The sequence below is a fragment of the Scomber scombrus genome, chromosome 7, assembly GCF_963691925.1.
Source record: "Scomber scombrus chromosome 7, fScoSco1.1, whole genome shotgun sequence".
Classification (NCBI taxonomy): Eukaryota; Metazoa; Chordata; class Actinopteri; order Scombriformes; family Scombridae; genus Scomber; species Scomber scombrus.
Window position 1 is genome coordinate 25214406 of NC_084976.1, and position 16240 is coordinate 25230645.

The 16240-nt window shown below is 35.4% G+C and overlaps 1 protein-coding gene across 1 annotated transcript; it reads right to left on the bottom strand.

Annotated features, from left to right (window-relative positions):
- Positions 1–2490: 2490 nt before the first annotated feature.
- On the bottom strand, positions 2491–15022 carry LOC133983942 (uncharacterized). Its single transcript, XM_062423158.1, has 24 exons — positions 14890–15022; positions 14592–14635; positions 13839–14124; positions 13306–13349; positions 12689–12968; positions 12265–12308; positions 11504–11789; positions 10804–10851; positions 10391–10434; positions 9770–10058; positions 9516–9559; positions 8931–9204; positions 8126–8154; positions 7500–7785; positions 7212–7255; positions 6981–7051; positions 6517–6731; positions 6167–6420; positions 5126–5254; positions 4657–4810; positions 4139–4168; positions 3544–3579; positions 3337–3377; positions 2491–3148 (listed from the first exon to the last, which is right to left on the bottom strand). The coding sequence occupies exons 1-24, from the start codon at positions 15020–15022 to the stop codon at positions 2909–2911; spliced, it is 3345 nt and encodes a 1114-aa protein (XP_062279142.1). The 3' UTR covers positions 2491–2908.
- Between the last annotated feature and the right edge of the window lie 1218 nt (positions 15023–16240).

Genomic DNA, 16240 nt, shown 5'->3' on the forward strand with positions numbered 1-16240 from the left:
GAGGGGCAGAACCATTGGAGCAAAATCTGAAAATCAGCAGTAAAAGAGTCATTTAATAGATACAGTGACTCATGAACTGAATGGAAAAAAAAATTTGCCTCATAGATATGTAACAGGCATCCTGAAGTCCTCGAATGTTTTGAAACAAAATCTAAATCTGTTTTTGCATTAGCAACCCCGCCCTGAGTGATTTTTACATAAAGAGTAACACTGAAAAAAACACCCATTGTCCTGCATCTGTGGACAGACAGTAAGTCTGAAAGTCCCTGGTCAGATGACCTCAGTTCTCTACCAGTGTGGTATGGGTGCAGGATTTCTGCAATATACAGGGAGCGAGTCCATTCAAAGCCTTATAAACAATCATTAATATTTTAAAATCAATTAATCAATCAATCAACAGGCCACCAGTGCAGGGAGACAAGAATGGGAGTAATGTGATCCCTCATTTTGAGTCTTGTTAGAACAAATTGCTGCTGCATTTTGAATAAGTTGAAGATGGGACAAACTACACTAAGTGATATAATGAATTACAGTAATCAAGACGGGATGATATCAAGGCATGAATGACTTTCTCCAGGTTAAAAGTGCAAAGAAATGATTTGAATTTTGAGATAATCCAAAGCTGCATAAAACTTAATTTAACTACACTATTGATTTGTTTATCAAATTTAAATCCTGAGGTTTTTTGCATGAGATGTTTGCATGTCAGGCGCATTGAGCGCACTGGAGCAGTTGCTGCCGCACACTCTGCCTTCCCCAGTCACTCATAGATTGTGTAAATTAGAGAAATACCTGTATTCTGGGTTTTGGAGTAAATAGAAATGAATTAAGTGTTTGTTGTACTTTAGATATTGAGTGTAGTCTCATCAGTCATGTATGTGTCCATCTTTAGATCCTTATTAGGTTTGAGGTTTATTGCGGGAGTGCATGGGTTGGGATATGTGGTCTGCCCATGTGTGCACATTTTCACATTGATTGTGATTTATAAAGACACAAATAAATACACTCATGCATATGCACGGTTTCATGAATCTGTTTATTTTTTTGGTGCATGCATGCTTTTGGTTTGAATCCCAAGCACTGTTTTTTTAAATGAGGCCCCAGGTGTAGCTTCTTTATGCTCCTCTACATATACCTCTGAAGAGAAGACACTGCCCCTCATTCCTGTGGTGTGAGTTCATTTGAGGTCATATTATTAGTGATTTGTTGGTATGGGGATTTAGGCCTATTTCTGGCTTTCAGCTACTGTACAATAAAAATGTCCAGACAGCTCTTATGAAGTTCAGGATTCATCCACAAGAGCTGCTTTATTACAAACAATCTTGTAGAAGCAAGTTAAATAAAGAGAGTTGGTTTGTGATATGGAGAGCTCTGTGGTGCACCTCTGCAAATTAAATACACTCTTACTGCAGTTCTCATTGTGCACCAATCTCCCCCTTCATTGTCTCAAATAATCACAACCAAACATAACAATGAGGGAATTTATTATAGATTTTAAAATAGAAAATATGTTGAATGACCTTCACACAGTAAACAGTTCTCCATTGGATACAGTACATTCATAGACAACGCACATTAATTAGCATAGCACCTTTCAACAACAAGGTGATTCAAAGTGCTTTATGTAAGACATCAAAAATAAAGAGAAGATATCCAGTAAAAAAAAAACAGGGCATTAAAAAAATAGAAATAATAAGATAAAATACAAGATAAAAATAGGATCAAATTGAACAGAACATAAGTAACGTATAGTGAAGAATAAAAATGTACATAAAGAGCATATACATCTTCTACTTTATTAGGTAAACCTGTACAATGTAGTGCAAATCAATACAACAGCTCCACCATGAATTTTACTTTTCGGCTTAAAAGTTTTTGCTTTTGTTGACGCTGTCTGAAGGGTAATAATTTAACTGCTATATATCAGTATTGTAACTTTATTGAAGAAAACATCCCAGTTTTCCTGCTGAATGGACACAGCTGAACACAGCCTCTGATAAAATTATGAATTTAGTTTGTATCATAATTTATCAGTTAAAGCTGAGAGGAATTTTCAATCTGTTGAATGAAAGCTGTGTTGTGTAACGTCAGACTGATGTGTCATTGCTCACTTTCAGGATCTCTGAAGAGAAAACTTTCAAATTGACTGTTTCATTACATCATAATTAACAGTTTATCAGTTGCTTTGGCTTCATTGCAAAATTACACTACAATTGGCTTAAAAGTGAAATTCTAAATTCAATGAATCATTAAGTGTTATTGAAGATTGATAGATCTGCATGGACTGCAATTTAATATCACCTTTTCTACTGTTGCACTTTCTGGTTGAATAATGAACTACATGTGGTTGTATGAAATTGTGTAATAAAGTTTAATCTAAAATGTCCCTTTTGGCTACTGCCTTTGTTTGGGTGAAAACTGAGCTGCAACTTGGGATGCAGGTTAAAAATCCTGTAGTCCATAATATTAATTTTCAAATGGTTAGACAATGAAATGATTTTATCTTTCAAATAAACAAATACTTTGCTCTGTTACCCAAATGCAACAATCATCAAAATGCACCAAAACACTTCAAATAGTGAGCAGAGGGGCAGAACCATCGGAGCAAAATCTGAAAATCAGCAGTAAAAGAGTCATTTAATAGATACAGTGACTCATGAACTGAATGAAAACAGTATATTTGCCTCATAGATATAAAGCAGGCATCCTGAAGTCCTCGAATGTTTTGAAACAAAATCTAAATCTGTTCTTACATTAGCAACCCCGCCCTGAGTGATTTTTACATAAAGAGTAACACTGAAGAAAACACCTTGCATACATCGCAAAATTGCAAAAACAACAGTCCACTTCTGTGTTTTTTTGTGTTTTTTTCTCCCATAATGTATCTTTGGATCCTGAGCTGTTGTTTTTACAACAGCTTCACCAAATCGTTCCTGTTCATTTTCTCGAAAAGCATCTTGGTCACCTCCACAGCCTGTTGGTTGTAGGTCTGCTCCATCAGATCCACCACACGTGTCCTGTTTGCACTCTCCAGTTTGCTCTTTGGGATTTTGTTCTCCAAAAACCACTTAAAGACTCTAAAATCATCCTCTGTCAAACGTTGCAGCATTCTGAAAAGCTTCTCTTTAACCGTTGTGATTGTTGCTGTCTGGTGAATTAAAAACAAATAAACAAAGATTTGGAGAAGATTTGAACATACTGTTATTGATTATAGCAGAACTATTTCTCTGAATGCAGCATCAGTTCTAATGATTTAAAATATTGGAAGATTTTCAACATGCATCTTATTGAATGAAGTTTTGCTGTGAAATGTCAGATTGATGTAACATTACTCACCTTCTGGACCAGGGCAGATAGTTCATCCTCAGTGTGTTCCTCTGAGGAGGAATGGAATAAAACACTTTGTATTCATGAAGATTTATTATACATTTGCCACACTTACATTAGCAACTGTAATGTTTCCAACTCATGATCAAGTTTGATTATTTCTTGTAAGCGTTAATAGTCATTTTAAAAGAAAATAGTTAATACCTGTGGACTCACCTTCTTCCAAGGTATTTCCACCAGTTGCTCCAACATCTGTAACAAATTTAAGGAAAAAATTGAACATCTGTAATTGTTTAACAACTATATTGTTCTTCTTTAATGTGACTGACACCGAAAACAAACTGCTTTAATGATCAGAACACTTGAGAAGGCATAAAGACTTTTGACAGCTTGTAATCATCAATATCATCTGTACAATAAACTATTCTTCATTCACTTGGCAACACATTCAAAGACAATTATATAATAAATGTTTTGTTCTAGACAAGAATACTTCAACAAACTAACCGAAAAACAAGAATATTGTACAAAGCAGCCCAATTCAGCTCTGTAAGTTCAGATAAAGACAACTTCTCATCAGTTTGTCAGAAATGGTCTAATTTTAAATATGTAAAAAAAAGAAAATGTATATAATAATATTTTGGAAATCTTACAATTTGGTTTCAAAGCTATAAACATTTTAAACATTGAAACTCAAATTGTCTTTCTTCTAGTTGGAATATTTGCAACAAATGTACGACACATTCATGAAATATGACTGAAATCTGGTATCTTGTATAGTAATAGACAGTACATTTATGCTGTGTCTTACCTTCTGAATTACCAGACTGTTTGTAGTTATCTGAAATGAAACGGACAACAACACAAAATATTGATAGCTGATATTGTGGATTATTTTATAATGAGGTATTTTAGCTAAATATAATATTTATTACAATAAATATTATTCATTTTCTAATTCTAAAGAGCCAGTTGTAGTTGTTTGCATCAAAAACCAACAGATGTTATTACAGCTGTGATCAAATTTGTTGTATTGGCTCTTCAATTAATTGGTCTGTCCCAATACCCAAACTTGCCATCTGAAGCACTTCTGGGTGTTTCTGACTATTCATGGAATTAAATAAACTAATTTATCTTGTATTAAATGGCAGGTGAACATAAATCAGTCAGCTACACCAGATTATTAGAGCAATAAGTCCATTTTCAGTGTGCATTGGTGTTGATTCAGCTTTCATTCATAACTGACATAAATTATATAGAATGGTTAACAGAGGGACAGAACGCATCCTTTTTATATAATGAAGGTAATATTGTTTAATAGCCACTGACCTTCTTGAATTTCACAGGTCCACACTGGTTTACACTCTGGTTTGCACTTATTTGTACAAGAGTGTGAGAGTGTAAGGTTGAAGTCTCTGTCTGGATTTTTAATGTACACTTCATAGAAATTTGGGTCCTGGCTGTCATGCCTGAGGGTTACTTTCTGTGTAAAAAATACAACATAAAAGGAGAGGAGGAGTTCATTTGACAAAGGTAAACCGTCAAGTTAAATCCTTTACAAAAAATAAAACTAGTTGTTTAGTATCTGGTCATTAGGAGTTAGTACCATTGCTCCTGACTCCCTGCTGTGCGAGAGCGATGTTTCCTTGTGGGGAGTCACCAGATCAGAACACTAACACCTAACACCAAACACTATAGCTGTACATATTCTACATTTAAATAATAATCTACAATAATAATTTCTCCACAAGAGTTGGCTGACTGAAATGTAATTACTGAGAGACTGTAAAAATTATACCTCAGGGGAGATTTTTGCTGTGTCTATGTCTGCTTTGAGGACAAATTCTTGTTCCATTTTCAGGTACTTGTCTGGACGTGGCTTTTCAATGAATTTGTATCCTTTGGAAGATTTCTTCTTGTTCATTGTCTGGAAAAAAAACAACAATATACTATGAGGACAAAGCTGCTTTGAGGTTACAGTAGTAAACATTGTCATCTGTGTTTTAAAGTACATGAACAAGCAATATGTTTTTTTTTTATATAATTGAGTATTAGGGCCACCATTGGGAAAAAATGTAATGTGAGATTTCCAGAACAGTCATGATATTAAGGAAAAGATCATGTTATAATAAATATATCTGCAAATTTGGAAAGCATATTTTATTCTGAGAATGTAGTTTTATTATATAAAATGTTATATGTATTTTGAGACTAACTAAATACACTGCTGTAGAATTGTTGTTTAACGGGTTAACAGATGAGAGTAGCCTTTATTTAAAAAATGAAGTTATTTTAGTATATTTTACCATTGAGGATATACTTAGTGTATCAGACCAGCAGTCAAAATGCAATAAACAATTGCATAATGTCTGAGTTGTATAACCTTGTAAAGCAGCTGCTGAAGTACATGGAGCACTTGGTTTTGTCCTGCCAGTTGTGCCAAAGAGTGCAGAGATCATGACATCATCAATGTCTGATGTCAGAAAAAGATTGAAGGCCGCTGCATATTGACACACAGTGAGCAGTGGGCTTAATCTGTAAAATGTCAGTTCATCAGTGAGATCTATTAGCCTCCAAACAAATATTAACTTCAGCTGCTGAAAGAAATCTGACGAGAATCACTTTTTCCATCACTTTGAAATGAGGAAATGTTTCCACTACACTGTCTCATGTTTTAAGTGGATAATCTTAATACAGACAGGGGGAAACAATCCTCCCTCCCACTTCACAGCTTTATTCTCACAATTCAACTTTTTTTTCATCATTGGTCCTAATACTCAGTTGTCGGCTATTAAATCTTAAATCTTATAGTATTGGTGACAATAAGATATTACATTACCTTTTCTAAAGCAGGATCCTTTGGGATCAGATACACATGTAGCCTGAGGGACGTTATATTTGGTTCACAGTATATTAAAACTTTACAGTTTATCTTCACAGGAAAGCCAAGTTTCATCAGGACCGCTCTTGGAGAGAAAATTGGTTCAGATAACTTGACGTGGGATGATGTGACCTCAGACGCGTCTTCAACAACATCTCCACAGTCATCTATGTGTAGGACTGCAAACTTGTCAAGTATTTCAGGGTTGTCATCTGCACAAAATACAAGCACACACATTTAGTGAGGAAAAAGATCATCAATGTTTTTACACATTGTTTTCATAATTACTCTTTTATGTTTCTACTTACCTGTGCAGATCCAGTGAGGCAGGTACACTTCCTTTAACTTCCCAGCAGTGACTGTGATGTCCATTAGGGGACCTGCAGGCATGTATTGTAAGCTTTCCATTCTCTCCATGTGTCCTTCCCAAGAGCAGAACTGGTACTTAAAGCTGACCTTTTCTTCACTGACCCATCGCAGGTCAGAAACACTGCATTCAAACTTTCCTGCTTCAGACTGGAGACTGAATGAAAAAAGAACAAAATGTGTGTACATGCTTATATTTGTTTTTATATGGTATAATTCATGCATAAAATGCCAGAAAAAGTGCTTAACATTCAATCTGAGAATCATAGCATTCATGTTAAAATTGGATTAAAACAACAGGACAAGATAAAACAACTATCAGGTAAAAACACTAAATGTAAACTTCTTAAATCTCTTAAAATCTGTCCAGTTTGTTGTGACACAATATTGAAGATGTTATTTTTACTTGTAAGTTGGAGCATCATCTGCATCTGTACTGTTCACTTCGGGTTCAAGTTTAGTCCAGTCACTGGAGTCCTGCATCAGAGGACAGTCACATTATGTAAATTAGAGGAAGTGATCCTGTTTAATCCTGTTTAATTTTATAGCGTCACACAAATAGACAAAAATGTATCACAAATAAAGTGAATGAGAAATAAACAAGTGAGCAAATGAATTAATTAATGACAGGGATTACCATAATGCCTCCATGAGCCCCAGACTCCAAACTTCTTGAAGGCCCTTATTAAAACACATTAGAAAATGTTTTAAATAAAGTTTATAAATGTAATCATTTTGAAACTTTCCAGATGTTTTGCTGCTTTAGAACCATGTGCTACATAGCGCTGCTCCAGTATGAGAGAACAATATGTTATGCAGGACTTATGTAGCAGAATGTAGCAGTAGCAATAAAGTAGAGTAGGACTCCTCTCTGCATACTAAATGTTTAATATTGGAATTGAATATATATTTTCGCATAACTTACCTTTGGATGGTGAGCTGGTGTCTGACAAACTCTGCACCAGATCCATTCTGTCCATGTCCTTTAAAACCTCCCTGGTCACATCCACAGACTGTTGACCACAGATCTCCACCATCAGATCCACTAGGTCAACTGTGCTGTCTGTCCTCTCTATTCGGACACTCGGGATTCTTGGTAGATCTTTTATTTGAAGGTGCTGCAGGAACAATTTGAATTCCTCGAGGTCACCAGAGCGTAATTCTCCCAGTGTTTCCAAAAGCTTCTCCTTAACTGGTGTCATTTTTATGTCCTGGTGGAATCAAAGGGATCAGAGAGCATTAATGTAAACATTCAAATCATGATTATTGGAACTTCCATCAAAGTCAAATAAAAAAGTCAGAAAAAACATACACACTCTAAACATTTAGTTCTCCTGTTCACATCTTCAGTGGTACAGATAGCACAGATATTATTATGACATCATTAATTGATATAATATTTTAGATCAAAATCTCGATCAGAATGCTGCTTCAGTTCAGTGAACACCATCTGATGTCTCATTATTTATAAAGGTCAAGCTGAGGATAATTTTCAACCAGCAGCTATTTGATGAACGCTGTGTTGAGTGTGTCTGATGTGACATTACTCACTTTCTGGGACAGTGAAGACTTCTGCTTCTCTGAGGAGAAAGAAAATAGAAAATGACTAAACATCATATCTGTTTTAGTGAGATTTAAAAAAAAAAAATCGAATTGAATCCAATATAAAAGCCCTGCAACAAATATGACAGTCTTTATGTAAAGATAACCACCTCACAAAATGATCTTTGATGTCAAATAGAATTTACAGAGTTGTGAAATTATAAGCATGTCAGAGAGGTGTTCATTCAACCCCATGGTCCTCTTTAGGTCAAAGCATGTTTCACTGATGAACTATATTTTCAGTCAAAACTGGAATTTTGCTCTCTTTGTTTGGAAGGATAAATTATCTTTAATGATACTACACTTATTGTTTATCATTTCCAGAGTACAAAATCAGTTTTTGGAAATATTTGTGATATTATCATCTGACAGTGGACAATGTTAACTTTCCTAATGTGATACTGACTGGAGAATGTTGTGGGCAATGACACAAGACTTTTTCCCCCCACACAAGTCCACATAGCTTTGGTTATGTAACATTAGCAACTTAACACACCTGTCCCTTTACAATATTTAACATTTGGGAGGAGAATTGTTTTCCACTCAGAAAGTATAAGCTAGAAGGCTAGGCTAGATGTTACAGGTCAGAGAGGTGTTGATTTAATTAATGTGTTGCCCCCTGCCCACTACTTTTATCATACTTAATTTTGGTTATAAAATTAAATTTGCACTGTACAGTAGCAGATATACTGTATGTTTTTTAATTAATTATTAAATGTATTCGTTAAACATGTGATTGTCTTCTTTGTCTTACCTTTGTTTCCTGAGCTGGTGTCTAACCTCTGAACCAGATCAGATCTGTAAATTTTTTTGAAAATCTTCTTCATCAGCTCAACAGAGTGTTGACCGTAGTTCTGCAACATCAGATACACTATTTCTGCTCTGCTTCTGAACCTCACTGAGATGTCTTGTAGGTCCTCCTGGGAGACAGTCAACTCCAGGACTTCCTTGAATTTCTCGAACTCCTGATAACTCAAATCATTCAGGGTTTCCAAAAGCATCTCTTTAAAAGCTGCCATTGTTGCTACCTGGAATTTAAAAAAGAGGCATGAAGTATATTTAATCCACAAGAAAAAAACACTAAACTAGTTTCTCATAACCTCATGAAAGTTAGTGAAGATGTGGATGTTAGTTTCAAAGCTCAACTAATCCTCAGTGGTAAAAATATGAAACATTGATGATGGATAGAAATGCTGCTTGAATTCAAATTCAGTGAAAATATTCAGATTAAATCATGAATTTGGGTTGTATCAGTATTTAAACTGTTTCATGGATAATTTTCAACCTGCAACTATTGAATGAAAGCTGTGTAAAGTCAGACAGATGTGGCATTGCTCACTTTCTGGATCACTGTAGAGAGCTGTTCGTCCATGAAGTGTTTCTCTGAGGAGAAAAAACATAAAATATGATTAATGAATGATTGATTGAACAACCGTCTAGAAATACTTTGCATCAGAATATATTGCTTTCTACTAAATTGCTTTGTTCAACACAAAATTATACTTAAACCTCAGCAGTGACACAGACATTGTCACTTATATTGTGCCCCCCATCCCACAGTACTTTAAAATACTTTTCTCTTCATTGTCTTACTTTTGGGTCTCAAGCTGCTGTCTGACAGCCTCTGCACAAGATCAGGCCTCTTCATTTCCTTAAAAACCTTCTTCGTCACCTCAATAAACTCTTGGCCGTCCATTTGCACCATAATTAACACTATGTCCTGCATGTCTGTTACCATCAGCCGCCTCCAACGGTTGTCAAAATCCCTACTTGTGAAGCTCAAATGATCTGGGAGAACACACTTGAAGTTATCAAGTTCTTTGTAACTCAAATCAGCCAGTGTTTCCAAAAGCAGCTCTATAACAGACGTCATTGTTTCTACCTGGTAAATACAAAGAAAATGTTTTATTGGTAAATGTGCAATCTCACAGCTGGGATGATCACAGACTTTTATGTTCACATCTCATCAACTTGTGTGTTAAAAAAAATGTAGATATATACAGTATACATTTCTCCGGTGATAGAGATAACACCGATTTTTAACATTATTAACTAACAACGTTAACGATAAAGATAAAGATCTAAGAGAAAACCAGCTGGTGAAAATCAGGAATTTGATTTGTATCATCATTTATAATGTTGAACATGTTTTTTTTCTGCATCTGTTGAATGAAAGCTGCATCTGTAAAGTCAGACAGATGTGACATTACTCACTTTCTGGATCAGTGCAGGCCACTGTTCATCCACAGACTGTTTCTCTGAAGAGAAAGAAAGAAAACAAGACTCATGAATGTCTGTTTACTATCAGGTGATACAATCAGACACTATCAGGGTATCTAGTTTTAAAATAATTCTAATATTAAAGATTAAATGCTAAATGAACAAAAAACAAACCTGTTCAATAGTAACATCCTAAAAATCAGTTAACACTTTCACCCGATGAACACTGATCAACATGACGTCACATTTATTATTAAACTCAGTGTTAAAGCTTCACATCATGAAATGTAGATTAAGATAACTACAGGGATTTGATGAAAGGATTCAAATTTGTCATATTTACTCTTATTTAAAGGAATAATATTTGTAATTTTTTTATTAGTGTTTCAAATGTTTATGGTACCTACCTCCCTCTGTGGTTTTTACACCAAATGCTTCAACTGTTGATCCTGCAGCTGAAACACATTTAATGAACAATGTAATTACATAATAAATACACTGTGTGTAACCTTAATGTGCTTTTCCTCAGCATATTACACTGACTCCTAAATATAATAAAAGCCTTTAACGCTTCATGGCTGAGACCAATGTGGATTGAAAAAACACTTAATCAGGGTGTTAAATAAAATACAAACACTGCACATGTCACATGACACAGATGGATTACAGGTGTGTGGATGGAAGACAGGAAGAGGCCTCGGTTACAGAAATCACAGAAGGGATGAATGAGAATGAGAGTCCATAGTGGAGCAAAGTTTAAGTTAATTTGTAGTTACAAAAAATATGCAATGTGACATATTCAAGTGAAATGTAGACAAACATTAGTCAAGTTCCTATCTGACCATAGACAACACAAGACAGGTAATAATGAGCTCTAACATTTCCTTCTGAAGTGATCTGTGTCTTGTAAAAGTACCAACTAACTTTGTGAAGCTCATATTGTTTTTGTTGAGTCTGTCAGGAAGGTGTTGATTCAAATCTATATTTTTGCTGTCATGGTGGGCCTATATGGTGCTGCTCCATTGCTTTATCTAATTTTTGTCACCCCTGCAGATTTATTAATTATTATAAATTAATGTGACATGACAGTTGTCTTCTTTATCTCACCTTTGGGTCCTGAGCTGGTCTCTGGCAGACTCTGCACCAGATCAGTCCTCTTCATGTCCATGAAAACCTCCCTGATCACCTCCACAGACCGTTGGCCACATGTCTTCATCATCAGTTCCACTACTTTTGTCTTGTCTGCTGGCTTTAGTTCAATCCATGGGATGGATGGACGGCCCTTCTTGAAATAAGTGAACTGCAGGAGCCACTTGAGTTTCTTTATTTCCTGATAACTCCTATCATTCAGTGTTTCTAAAAGCAGCTCTCTTACAGCTCCCATTGTTGCTACCTGGAAAATACGAAGATTAGGTTCAAAGAGAAAATATGTTATTTCTCCCCCAACAGTATGTATGTGTATAATTATTTAGACATTTGAATGTTTTGATGTGTTTTTTTGTGTAAGATCACCTGAACTATGATACATCTGCTAATTATGACTTGTCTTACTTTCTATTTTTTAATATCTGTAAACATTTTATTGTTTTATCTTAATTACAGGTTATATCTCTGGCTCACACACTGTGTAGTCAAAAACTGAAATGAGCTAAATCACATGTTCTTGATGAAATAGCTATTAAAAAAAAGGTGGGAGCACAAGTCAGGAACTGTTTTCTGAAATTAATGTTTTGTATTTTGTGTAATGGTTTGAAAATCTGAATTTATTTTCATTAATCACCACTAATGTGATGATGAATAGGATTTGAAAATGTTGCATCTTATTGAATTAAAACTGTATGAGGTCAGGTCGATGTGACATTGCTCACTTTGTGGATCAGTGCAGACAAGTGTTCATCCACTGAGAGTTTTTCTGAGGAAGAAAGGAAATAAAAGTAAGTGATCAACATCAGGCTGTATTGCTCTTTAAAAATTACAATACAAAGAGTTCAACACAAAATAACATCTTAGTCTTCTCAACAGTTGATACATATACATATAATACATATGATATATATAATTCATCTCTAATATTTTTATGCCTGTCCCACAATATCACTTCATATTTCACATTTCTAATAAAATATATTTTGTATACCAGCTGATATTGTTTTATTATTTTATTGTCTTATATATTATAATTAATCATATTTAAAAAAAGAAGAATTGCTTATAACATAGCTTATAAACACATGAATCACATTTTTGAGCCAGTTTAATTATTTGAATATGTTATTGTCTTCATTTACTTACTTTTGGGTCCTGAGCTGCTGGCTGAAAGTCTCTGCACCAGATCTCTCCTGTTTATCTGAATTAAAATGTCCTTGGTCTTCACAAGAGACTGTTGGCCGAAGGTCTTCACCATTAGAAACACTATGTCCTGCATGTCGGCCATCGACCATGGGATCTCTGTGTAGGGTTCATAGACAAAACTTTGAATCTGGAGGACTTGCTTGAAGTGCTGCTGCTCCCCGTCACTCAAATCAGCCAGTGTTTCCAAAAGCAGCTTTATAACAGACGTCATTGTTTCTACCTGGTAAATACAAAGACAATGTTAATTCAGGTAAATGTGCAAACTCTCAACTGGGATGATTGCAAATCTCATCAACATGTGTGTTTTTAGAAATGTGGATATATACAGTAAATATTTCTCCAGTGGTAGATGTGATGATGATTTTAAACATTATTAATGAACAACGTTCTGGTTTCAGACTTCATGTGTACATGATGCAACCTGAATGTAGCTTCAGATCTGGGAGAGAACCAGCTGGTGAAAATCAGGAATTTAGTCTGTATTATCATTTATAATGTTGAACATGTTTTTTTTCTACATCTGTTGAATGAAACAGATGAGATGTGACATAACTCACTTTCTGGATCAGTGCAGGCCACTGTTCATCCACAGACTGTTTCTCTGAAGAGAAATAAAGAAAACAAGACTCATGGATGTCTGTTTACCATCAGGTGATGAAATCAGACACTATCAGGGTATCTAGTTTTAAAATAAATCTAATATTAAAGATTAAATGCTAAAGGAACAAACAATCTACTCAATAGTAACATCCTTAAAATCAATTAAGACTTTCGCCTGATGAACATTGACGTCACATTTATTATTCAAGTGAAATGATGTAGACAACATTAGTCAAGTTCCTATCTGACCATACACAACACAACACTTGTAATAATGAGCTCTAACATTTCCCTCTGAAGTGATCTGTGTCTTGTAAAAGTACCAACTAACTGTAAAGCTCATATTGTTTTGTTGAGTCTGTCAGGGAGGTGTTGATTCAAATCTGTATTTCTGCTGTCATGGTGGGCCTGTATGGTGCTGCTCGATAACTTAATCTAATTTTCTTCACCCCTGCTGATTTATGAATATTATAAATTAATGTGATCTCACCATTGGGTCCTGAGCTGGTCTCTGGCAGACTCTGCACCAGATCAGTCCTCTTAATGTCCATGAAAACCTCCCTGATCACCTCCACAGACTGTTGGCCACACCTCTCCATCATTAGATCCACTACTTTTGTCTTGTCTGCCAGCTCCAGCTCAATCCGTGGGATGGATGGACGGCCCTTTTTGAAGTGAGTGAACGGCAGGAGCCACTTGAATTTATTCAGCTCCTGATCACTCAAATAATTCAGTGTTTCTAAAAGCAGCTCTCTCACAGCCGTCTTTGTTGCTACCTGGAAAATATGAAAAGTATGTTCAAAGAGATAATATGTTATTTCTCCCCTGGAAATATTAAAAACTGTATGTAATGTTTTAGGATAAGTTTTTCTGTAAGATCACCTGAACTATGATACATCTGCTAATTGTTGTTTGTCTTACTTTCTATTTTTTAATATCTGCCAACTATTTATTGTTTTATATTTAATTCCAGGCTGTAACTCTGGCTCACACTCTGTGCTGTCAAAGACTGAAATGAGCCACGTGATCTTAATTACATGTTCTTGATAAGCTCACTATAAAAAAGGTGGCAACAAAAGTCAGGAACTCTTTTCTCAAATTCATACTTTGTCTTTTGTTTAATAGTTTGAAAATCTGAGTGTATTTTCATTAATCAGCACTAATGTGATGATAAATATGATTTTAAACTTTCATCTTATTGAATTATAACAGTATGAAGTCAGGTCGATGTGACATTACTCACTTTGTGGATCAGTGCAGACAAGTGTTCATCCACTGAGAGTTTTTCTGAGGAGGAAGAAAATAAATAAAAGTAAGTGATCAACATCAGTAATGTGCAGAGCTACTTGAATATTTTCCAGAAATGTTGAATGGTTTTGTATATATTAGTTGTTGTATTGTTTATGCCCAAACTTGCAAAGTATTGCACCCCAGCTAATGTTCTTCATCTTTAAACAATAAACTATAAAACTTATGAGACACATCTAGCTGTAATGTGTGCCAGTTTAATATTTTTCATGTTTTTGTGTTGTTCGTCTTACTTTTAGTTCTTGAGCTGATATCTGGCAACCTCTGCACCAGATCAGTCCTGTTAATTTCCTTTAAAACCTTTTTGGTCACCTCCACACACTTCCAACTGTACGTCTGCAGCATCAGCTCCACAGTTTCCTGCATGTCTGCCACATTCAGTCGTCTCCTTGAGATGGGTGGGAAATCTTTCTCCAATTCAATGAGTGACTTGAATTTCTCTAACTCCTCAGAGCTCAAACCATTTAATATTTCAATAAGCAGCTTCTTATCCATCATTGTGTCCACCTGGAAAATAAAAGATATATCAAACAGTATTATGCAGGACAGGATGTGAAGTGTTTGTTTGCTCTGCTACCATGAAACCCTAACCCACTAACGATTTAGACAGCGCTCTCCATTATGGTAATACTGTTTTATGAAATGGATGATGTAGACTTTCACTTAAAAAGGTCAAAGAATTGATCCTTGCAATGACATGAATGTAGATCACACATAGGATGAGCAGGGACTTGTCAACATAACTAAAGACACCTATGTTACACTATCGCTGTCTCATAGCTCCACCAGCATATTTAGTGATTTACAGCAACAATTCTTGTGGAAAATGTTGATAATAAGAATGAACTGAAATTAATGTGGGTTTGATTCTGAGTCAATATTTGAATCCACAGTAACTTTTGTGAATCTGAATACAGCTGCTGATAATCTGCTGAAGGAGAAAACTACACTTTTCATGTAGCCAAATTTTACATCCAGGGGCGAGTAATTAATTGGATTCTCCATTATAATCAATGGCTGAGTGATTATATGACATCATGTACGTTACACTGCTTTAAATGTGTAAAGATTTACTCACCTGCCCTGTATCCATGACTTCCATATCCATGCCAGTCTCACTCTCCGTTCTCTTGAGTTCATCAATAAGGATTTGCTAGAAGATCAGTTTTCCTCTAACTCTACTGGATTCCAAAAGCCCACTAAGGAGTGTCCTCATCTGCTCCTCAGAGTCATGGAGAGCCCTGATTTTATCATAATATACTTGATCTATAACATTATGAAAATGGAGTTCATCCAAAATTGGTGCAACATTGGTCACTCTCTGAATTAGTTTGACTCGATGTCTATCCACAAAAAGCTCTGAGTAAAGAAAAGAAACATGGCACAAAGATGACTGATCAGAGATATTATAAGGCTATAATCAACATGCATCAGAACATTTTTCATATGAAGTGTATCAATTATAGTATCATTAATTTAACGTTCATCGCGCGCAACTGATTGAGTGGTTAGAACGCATGCCACGTACTCAGCCGAACCCGGTTTCGAGTCCCGGCCGGAGGTCCTTTGCCGCATGTCACACCC